We start from the raw sequence: 10,021 nt of genomic DNA on the forward strand, positions 1-10,021 counted from the left end.
GAGAGAGAGAGAAAACGACAGGGTAAGGCAAGCGGACGGGGTGGCGGGCAGCCTCTGGAGGTGACGTGGGGGCAAGGTCTTGCGGCAGGCAGAGCTGCGTGGGGAGGAGCGGTCCAGCCCAGGGAACCGCCTGCGCCGCCCTCACACAGGCGTGTAGCTGGCGTGGGCAAGGGAGAGCGAAGGGGCCTTCGTCCTGGGAGCAAAGGCGCGAGCAGATGGGATGGCGCCGGCAGGACTCCAGCCTTGACCCTGAGGAGGAGTGGGAGGGACGGGGCTGGGCGGGACCCCGGAGAGAGGCGAGAGGGGCGAGACGTGGGCATGGCGAGAACGCTCGAATCTCGACGGATGCGGGAGGGAGAACCAACAGGGTTCTCTGAAGAACTGGGAAACTAGAGGAAGGAGCCCGGGGTGCTGTGTACTTCGGCGGAATCGGGGAAGGAGGACGGCGTCACCAGCCGCCGAGGCCGAGCGGCCAGCTGGGTGGGGGCTGCGAGCCCGAGAGGCCTGGGCCGCGGAGTCCAAGCGGCGACCGGGAGAGGTCCGAGCTGGCGCGGGTGGGCTCGATCAGCGAGCGATACAGAGGAGGCCGGGCAGGAGAGCTAGGAGAGCAGACTGCGGAAGAGCAGGCAGTGGAGAGAGTTTCCAGGAGGGAGCGCGGCCACAGTCGGTGGGGTTTGCAGCCCGAGCCGGCTTGGTTGGATGCAGGGGTCCCGGGAGGGAGGGTGGTGGGGTCACCGCGTGAGAGCAGACCCCTCTCCCCCACCCAGGAGCACACCATCAAGGTGCTGGAGCTGATCTCCACCATCTGGGACACGGAGCTGCACATTGCGGGCCTCAGGCTTCTCAACAACCTTCCCCTGCCGGACTTCGTGCACCCGCAGCTGCGGCGGGTGATGCCCGCCCTCGTGGAGATCGTGCAGTCAGACCACGTCCTGACGCAGGTGCGCCTCGGCCGGCAGGGCTGAGAGCTCTGGGCTCCCCACTGGCATCCAGACTCACCTCCCGGCCCCTCCCTGGGCTTTCCTTCGCGCAGGTCCAAGCCATACGCCTCATGAGCTATCTGGCACAGAAGAACGATCTTCTCTACGACATTCTCAACTGCCAGGTGAGGGGAGCAACCCAGGAGGGCCTGATGGATGCTCACGCAGGTGCTGGGGAGAGAACTGAGCTCTCCGCACAGATGGAACCCCGATCGTCTCGTTGTTCTTCCTGCCTCTGCACCGGAAGCACCGAGAACCACCCCCTCTCCTATTCCCCCAAGAGAATGAGAATCCATTTTATTAGGAAATATGTTCTCCTTTGAGGAGCTTTTTGAACTCCTGAGAGTTGGGAACACAGAAAGTAAAAGTTCATGTAAGTATTTTAATATTGGGGAAAAGTGGCATATAGCAAAAAGCATTATTAGAGACAGAGTTACCACATAATCATAAAGCAACTATAAACTTGTATGCACCTAATAACATAATCTCAAAATATATATGGTCAAACTTGCTGGAATTGTAAGGAGAAATGAATAAATCCACCACTACAGTGGAAGATTTTGAAGATTTTAGTAATTCTTTCATCCACTGACAGATAAAAAACAAAACTAGTTAGGATATGCTTGCTATAAATACAGGTAAGCTTGAGCCATTAGACATACCTAGAACACCCTTTAATTACAGTATTAAATGCACATTCCTCTACTACTCACATAATATTTATAAAAATTAACCACATACTAAACCTTAAAATTTATCTCAACCAATTTCCCAGAATCCATATTATTTATCAAATCACGTGCGTTTTATGACCACAGTGTAATTCAACTAGTAAATGTGAGTGAAAGGTAAATGAAGAATTTCCTATACAGCTAACCTGAAGCCCAGGTACATTGGTGATTGGAGGATGGAAAACAATAATTTTAGAACTTCCCATTCGCCTTCCATTCCTGCATGACAGGTGCACTCTGACTTCCTGAACTTGTTCCAGTCCACGCAGCCAGGAAGCCTGCTGTTGGAGGTACTGGTGTTTGCTGAACGGCTGAGTGAGGGCCGGAATTCGCCCCACTACCGTGCGGTGAAATGGCATTACAACCAGCAGTCCCTGCACGAAGCCCTCTTTGGGGATGAGTCCCGCCTGGCAGACCGGCTGCTGGCCCTGGTCATCCACCCCGAGGAGGACGTTCAGATCCAGGCCTGCAAGGTCATCGTCAGCCTGCAGTGTCCCCAGGACTTGAGAGTCCGGCCCTCCTCCTACCATCCCAGTCATTCCTACTTTAAAAGCAGGGAATAAAATTAAGAAGAACCAATAAATGCTCCGAGAGTCTGTCTGGCCCTCCAGGGCTGGGTGGAGGTGCCATGCAGAGTGACCCTGGCCCCAGGGTGCGCAGCAAGGAAGAGCTCCCCGACACATCCCACTCCCACATTTGGGAGACCAACTTCCCTCTCCTCTTGCTGTTTTTCAGATCTGAATGTGGAGCCAGTGTTTGTAAGAAGCTGGGGAGAAGACAGGTGCTGGAGTGTGGGTGCGGTGTGGATGTGGCTTAAGTGTTTCCCTCCCCCACTAAGGTTCCTGTGCTGGAGTTTGGGTCCCAGGGTGACAGGGCTGGGAGAGGGTGTGGGCCTTTAAAAGGTGGGGCCTCATGAGGGTTGGCTACCGGATGCTTTTAAACACATGTGTTTCCGCCATGGCGGGCACCGTATGCCAGTGCCGTGAACGCCTGAGAACAGGCAGTCAGCTGCAGCCCACTTGCTGTAGGTTTGCCATCAGTGCCATGTGTTGTTAGGTCCTCACCCAAGGTAGAACCACTGGCCTTTGAACCTTAAAAACTATAAGCTTAATAAGTCTCTTTTCTTTGTAGCTTGCCTTAGGTATTTTGTTTTGGTCACAAAGCTTGAGTAATACCTCAGGCTTGGGGACCAGTGGTAAAGAAAATCAATAGGAGCCAAGCATCGTGGTGCACACCTGTAATCCTGGCACTTGGGCGGCTGAGGCAGGAGGATCACCATGAGTTCAAGGCCAGCCTGGACTACATAAGAGACCCTATCTTCAATAGCAAAACAAAACAAAAAGAAAACAGAAGATGGTGTACAGCATTGGATTAGTCAGAATGGGCTAGGCTATGCAACAGTAACAAAGAGCCCCCAGATTTCAGACAATGACAAAGCTTATTTCTTACCCACACCACATGCCCAGTACAGGTCAGCTGGGGGGATGGAAGGGCAGGGATCTGGTCCCTGTCACCTTCAGTGACACAACCTGAGGAAGATTCCTTCCTTGTTCTTCTCCAACTAGTGCAGAAATTCACTCTTAAAAGTGATAATCCACGCTTAAAAGTCCCACCAGAAATGGTGCATAGCCCTTCTCATATTTCATTGGTCAAAGGAGATAGGGAGAATCAGTCTTACCAGGTGCCCTAAGAAGAACTGGAAATAGTGACTGCATTAAGGCTCAGAATGACAGGCACACTGGGAAGGTAAGAGGGAGAGCTCTGGAGTCCGACTGCTGGGTTCGAGCCCAGCCTGTCACTTACAGCTGTGTGGCCTGGGCTGAGCCAGTAACGCCATGTGAGCCTCAGTTTCCTCGTTTGTAAGATGAACGGAGGAACAGCACTCATGAGGCGGCTGCATTCTGGGGAGACCAAGTCAGGGTGAGACCCGGGGTTCTGCGTCCTTCTTCAGGGCCCGGCTCAGCGGAGCTTGTGCTCATCATGGAAAAGATGAAAGGTTGGCACCGAAGGGCCCTTGGAGTGCGTGAGGCCAGTGTTTTAGTCTCTTCAGGCTGCAGACACTGAGGGTTCTAGGGTCCTTCATGAAGCACCCTAAAAAGCTGCTGGAACTGAGCCTTGCAAGCCAGAGCAAGAGTGTGAGTAACAGAAACACTACCTGTGGAGACTCTGGACACAAGAAGCCGTCCACCCCAGTGTGATTTCCTGTCTCTAGACTTTCCAGTTTATTCGCATTTTCCCTCTGTCCCTTTCCCCACTGTGTTAGCTGGGAGGTGACACTCAGAGGCCATTCCTGCAGAGGGAGCAGCGCCTCACCAGAACGGAATCGTGTGCAGTCCGGTCCTGAGGCTGCTCCTTCCTGATGCTCCGTATGCGGCAGCCACCCCAACAGACTGAACCAAACCCCCGGCACCGTCCCTCCCACCTGTTGCGGCCGAGGGCTACATCCTCGGCCAGAAGCCTCGCGTGCTCCTAGGCGGGGCTTTTTGGAAACTGCATGGATGGTGGGGCTCAGAACTGGCGCGCATGAAGAGTGGGGTCCAGGAGGAGGAGGCGGGTCACTGGGGCGTGGCCTGGAAGGCTTCATCTCCCCAGCTCTCCTCCACTCTCTGTGAGCAGCTTTTCCCCTACCGCCCCCCTCTGCGAGGTCATCGGCCTTGGGCTGAAATGTGAGCCCAAATAAACCGCTCCTCTCCTAAATTGTATGTGGGGCGGGTATTTTGTCCCAGCAATGAGAGAAGTGACAAAGACAGCCAGCTCCCTGCACACCCACGTCACCAGCGCAGTACTGGACGTCACCATCCAGTTCTCCATCCCACCACGATGGCCCCGTCCCTGGTATCAGGACCCCTGCACGTTGGGTCTTCTCCCTTCCCACCTCGTTTTAGAACCCTGTTTTCCACCATCTTCAGAAACCTCAGGGGCTTCCGATTTTTCTTTTTTCTCTTGGTACCGGGGATCAAACTCGGGACCCTGTGCTTGCGAGGCAGGTGGCAGCACCACTGAGCTACATCCCCGGCCCACCTCCAGATTTTCACGATGACCCTTTCCTCACATCATCGGATGGACAGAAATGGACTCTCTGTGGCTGGGAGTGTGGCTCAGTGGCAGAGTGCTTGCCTCGCATAGGTGAGGCCCTGGCTTCCATCCCCAGTAGAAAGAGGGAGTGGGGGGGGAAGAGAAGGGAAGGAAGGAAGGAAGGAAGGAAGGAAGGAAGGAAGGAAGGAAAGAAGGCAGCGACGCAGATAGTATAATTGGGGCCACTCCTGTCGACTCACCTGAACTGGGGCGGTGCCCAAGGCCCACCCGCAACCCTTGCCCTAAGGATTACTACAAGGAGGCAGAGAGAAGGGAACCGAGACCCCTCAAGCCTGCCCTGGAGAATTCCAAAATCCTAAACCGGGATGCATGCACGCCAGACCCCCTGCATGATTTACAGCAGTGGTGGTGAACCTTTTAGGGACCCAGAGTCCAGGCTGCAACCCCAAACCCACTTATTTTTACTGCCAAGTGCCTACGCTGTAATTAAACCTGTGTACTGAGGTTTTAGTTTAGAAAAACAACTGCTATCTGCTGCTCAGCTGCTAGGGTGACTTGGCTCACGTGTCAATAGAGAGGGCTCTGCTCTGCATGCCCAGGGGCACACACATGCCATAGGTTCGCCACCGCTGACTTATAATGACCTTTCTTCACCAGGAGCTCATTGGAGGTCTGTGCATAGGGACTGCATCTCGTACATCCAGTTATGACAGTGAATTATGGGAAGGGACTTGTGCAGGAGACACGGCTGACGTGACTCAGCACCCTGTCAGTCATGCTCTGGAAGCCCCAGTGGCTTCTTTTTTTTTTTACCCTGGATTGAACTTGGGACCTTGCAATTGCAAGGCAGGTGGCAGCACCACTGAGCTAAATCCCCAGCCCTTCGAAATGTTTATGTCCTCTCTCTCCCGTTTTTGTGTCCTTGGTTGCCCACTGCAGTCACAGTCAGACAGTTAAAGCCCATGAGGGTGTCGGCAGCTTGAAAACTCCCGTGAAAGGATACTTGGTCACTGACGGTGGAAAGGAGCATTTTAGGTTCCACTGGGGGGCGACAAAACTTCCTTGCACTGCTCAGGGTTATGTTCACATGACCTCTTTTTTGCTGTGAACCTCTGCAGCTTGGGGATTCCCTTTCCATAGCTAGAGTTTCCTGGGCCCCTGGAAAATGAGTGCTTAAATACTAAAGTGCCAAAGATCCACAGGCACTTGCTCCCTCGAGGCAGAAATGGGAAGAGGTGCCAGGGGCCCCTCCAGGAGGTAGCGGCCTGGCTAGGTACCCTGTAGGTCACCACTCCGTCCTGTCCCTGGGTCAGATGGGCCCAGGAAGACACAAGTAGGGATGCGGCCCCTTCACCCGCCTTCAGCAAAGCTCCTCCACACCTGGTGTGGGAGACTTGACCCTGAGACACAGTGGAGAGACCAGGCCTCTGGATGGCCACGGAGAAAGCAGTCCCCGAAGGCACACACTCACACTTCAGCCAGAAGGAGGTCCTCTGAACTGCTTTCTCCTTCTTGTCCCTTCTCCTCCCCCTCCGTCACTCTTCTAAATGAAACGAGCCGGATCCTTTTACCACCTCTTAAAAATCTTCACTCTAGAGTCACATGCCTCACAAGCTCAAGGACCCAAGTTCGATCCCTGGTACAATAAACAAACAAACAAATCCTTGCTCTTTCTCTGTGGAGTTTTCATCTGCCAGAACACACATCACCTTTTGTGAGGTGAGTTTGGGGGAATGCAAGGGAGATGGAGACGGGCGAAATGGCTTTGTAGGGGTGAAGGGAGTGTAGGTGAGTTCAGGTTTTAAAGCTAGGCCCTGTCTGTGCTACTGGCAACAGTAGGGTCCAGAATCCCACCTTGCCCAGGCTAAGAGCACCTCAGGTGGCCTTCTCTGTTCACTAAGGACTCAGCCCATTCCTAGTTCTTAGACTGCCATCTGCTGGGCTCCTCACCCAGTAGACTTTCCTCAGCCCTCGGCAAGTAAGCAAGCTCCACTTTCCCTACTGGCAGTAGGGGCAAAAAAAATGTATCAAGACCCAGAGCACTCCTGCTGAGAGTCATAGTCAAAGACCATCTGTTACATAGTTACCTCAGTCAGAGCCAGGACTCCCAAGAGGCACCTATGCAAGAAAAACTCATCAGGGTTTTATTGAAGTCTCTCTGGGGGAAAGCGCTCACTCTCCCTGCTTAAGCATACCGTGGTGTAAGGAGATTCTAAACTGGCTAGGGCATCCAGACACTATGGCACCCTGCCCTGGACCCTTGTCCACGAGATGGGTTGTGGCCAAAGAGGGAGATCCAAAAGTCCAAAGGAAGTGGCGCTGGTGCCCACATAAGGCCAGAGATGTCTGTATCTGAATCACAAGAAGTTCATCTGGATGCCCTGGGGCTGGACGGGCTGGGGACCAAGCCAGGGACACCCTGTAATGTTCCCATGACCTAACTCTTACTCCTCTGCTCCCCATGACACATCATGGGGAGTGCCTCATCCATCATCTGACTCTCTGCTTGGGTGCCTTTTCAGACACTGGGATAAAATTGAACTCCAGACCCTCAAGTAAAAACAAATGTCTTACATTTTGTGTGGCCTATGTACCAACTAGCAAACCAGGAAATGTGGCCCCCTAGTGGCTTCCTGCCATATAACACCATATTCCAAGTAGACCTTTGTAAGAGATGCCATATGTCCACGCCTTCATTCCCTGTACCCAAAGCCTGCTTTTTGCCAATCCTGCCATATAACTGCTTCCACTTCAGAGGCTGATGCTGATGAGCACATCCTCTTATTAACCCCTTCCTCCCCTCCCCTTGGCTACTTCTTACCAACCCACACTCTCGGTGCCCCTAGGATATCAGGACTCAGGAGCCCACCCCATATTGGGTGTGTATCTGTCTACCAGAAGGCCCCAGACTTAGGGAACTCAACATCTAAGCCGCTTCCACCCTACCCCTTCAACAAGTGGCTGGTATGGACCAGCCGAGTTCAGGTCCCTTTTTCAGGCATGGATGTCCAACAATGCAAAGAAAAACTGAAGCAGTTCTCTGAGGACTCTGGGAAGTTTGCTGATGTGTTCCACACCCTTACAATAGCTTTTGGCCTGGCAAGATGTCCAGTTTATTTTGGTTTCTTGTTGCACAGTGAGGGAGATGGGGGGGCAGAATATCATACAGGGTGCAGCAAGACAGGCCAATGATGAGGTCTTTGCAGTATACCCAGTGGCAATCAGAAGATCAATGCATTATTTGGGCTCCATGAAAGGCCCAGGTGGAACCATAACACTGGGGATGGAGAGAGCAAATGGAGGTTGTACCTCCAGGCCATCTTAGCAGGTGTACAGAAGGGTGTGCCCAAACTTGTAATTATGACATGCTCAGAACTGCTTTGGGTAACCTGGATGTCACAGGTAAGTGACTTTCCTTCTGGACACTGGGGCCTCTTATTCAATCCTAACCTCTCATCTGGGTAAATCATCCTGTTCCTCAGTTGTTGTGGGCCTTGAAGGACTTACCCAGTCATTTTTTTTCACACTCACTCTAAAATAATGGTTGGGAGATTTCCTTTTCCAAGCTGCTTTTATGACAATACAAAAGAGCTTCATGTAATTGGAAGAGGTATACTCTTTCTGTCAGGGCCATTCTGTCACTCAAAGCTCTGGCAAATCTTTTTGTCTGAGTTGCCAGACATCTGGCTAGCATGGCCCCATCTGGCCCAATTCCTTGCCAGGAGTTGATCCCCAAGCATGGTATGATGACACCCCAGGGTGGGCTGTCAAGGCCACTCTGCTAAGCATTCAGCTCGAGTACCCTCACAAAAGTGAGGCTAGGTTGGAGGTAATGCCCATAACTTATAAACTTCTGGTTATAGGATTGCTGGTGCCAAGCCAGTCCCTGTGAAACACACCGTTTTACCAGTAATCAAGCCATCAGGAGAATATTACCTCACACAAGATCTCAGAGTCACCAGTGAAGCAGTAATACCTATTCAGCCCCTACTAGCAGACCATAGAGCCCCTTTACACAGACCTTGAGAGGCAGTAATTGGTTCCTGGGACCTTGTGCTTGTGAGAAAGGCAGAAGAACCACTGAGGTAAATCGCTGGCCTTCCCTCCCACCTTTGATCTTAAGAATGCTTCCTTTTCCATTCCCACACACCCTAACTCTCAATACTTGTTTGACTTTGGATGGGAGGATCCCAAATCTGGGCTCTTCCAACAGTATACTTGGACTGCCCTGCCTCAGGGGCTTAGAGATAGCTCCCATCTGTTTGCTCAACCTCAGCCCAAGACCTCAGAGACCTGAAGCTTGAAAAGGGAGGCCTATGACAATATGTGGATGATTTTCTCATTTGTAGCCCCACAAAAGAGCTATCTTAAAACCTTTAAAACCCTCAGTCTCACAGCAAAAAGAAGGGCTGGGAATTTAGCTCAGTGGTTCCACTACCTGGCAAGCGCAAGGTCCTGAGTTTGATCCCTGGTACAAAAACAGGGGGAGTAGGGTTACAAGATGTTCCAATATAAGACCCAGATTCCCCCACCAAAAAAATGACCTATCTGGGATATGTTTTATCACCAGGACAGAGAATTCTCAAGGAGAACAAACAGAGGCAATTTGCCAACTGGGTCCTTTAGAGTATAAACAACACCTGAAAGCTTTCTTGGGAATGGCTAGCTTCTGCCACGTATGGATAACCAATTTCAGGGTAATAGCCAAGTCTTTTTTTTTTTTTTTTTTTTTTTTTAGAGATTGAACTCAGGACCTTGCACTTGTGAGGCAGGCAGTGGAACCACTGAACTAAATCCCTGGTCCAGCCAAGTCTTTATATGAGACAGACAGGGGACCAGAAACCCAATCCGTGGAATGGACCCCTTGAAATGGACCCTGATGCAGGCCCCAGCACTAGGAATTCCAGACCTAACTAAGCCTTTTTCTCTCTTTGTGGCTAAGAAGCAGGCAGTAGCAACTAGAGTAATAACCTAGTATCCAGGTCCTGAAAACCAGCAAGTGGCCTACTTCTTTAAACAACTAGATGGGGGAGCACAGAGCTGGCCTTGCTGCCTATAAGTGATAGCTGCCACAGCATCCTTAGTGCAGAAAGCTTCAAAAATAACATTAGGACCAAAGCTCTCAGTTCTAATGCCATACGAGGTTAAGACCCTGTTGGAGCTCAAGAGACATTTGTGGATATAGTCATGAGAAAGGCTCCCTAAATACCCAGCCACCACTATGGAAAACCAGACATTACTCTCCAGTCTGTTTTTTTTTTTTTTTTTTTTTTT

The 10,021-nt window shown here is 51.8% G+C and overlaps 1 protein-coding gene across 3 annotated transcripts in view; it reads left to right on the forward strand.

Annotated features, from left to right (window-relative positions):
• Armc12 (armadillo repeat containing 12) overlaps positions 1-2,330 on the forward strand; it is a 7,438-nt gene extending 5,108 nt beyond the window's left edge. Inside the window, exons 4-6 of one of the 3 annotated variants that reach the window (XR_004518229.1) lie at positions 768-941; positions 1,034-1,353; positions 1,942-2,015. Coding sequence is in view for 2 of the 3 variants with exons in the window: in XM_010605343.2 (XP_010603645.1) it covers positions 768-941; positions 1,034-1,105; positions 1,942-2,274 (579 nt within the window). In the remaining variant the exon portion in view is untranslated. Of the gene's footprint in view, positions 1-767; positions 942-1,033; positions 1,354-1,941 lie in introns of all 3 variants that reach the window. The other 2 variants (XM_010605343.2, XM_010605344.2) reach the window with 2 other exon arrangements.
• Positions 2,331-10,021: the final 7,691 nt, after the last annotated feature.

Source organism: Fukomys damarensis, unplaced genomic scaffold (assembly GCF_012274545.1).
Source record: "Fukomys damarensis isolate Sample0158 unplaced genomic scaffold, DMR_v1.0_HiC HiC_scaffold_20, whole genome shotgun sequence".
Lineage (NCBI taxonomy): Eukaryota > Metazoa > Chordata > Mammalia > Rodentia > Bathyergidae > Fukomys > Fukomys damarensis.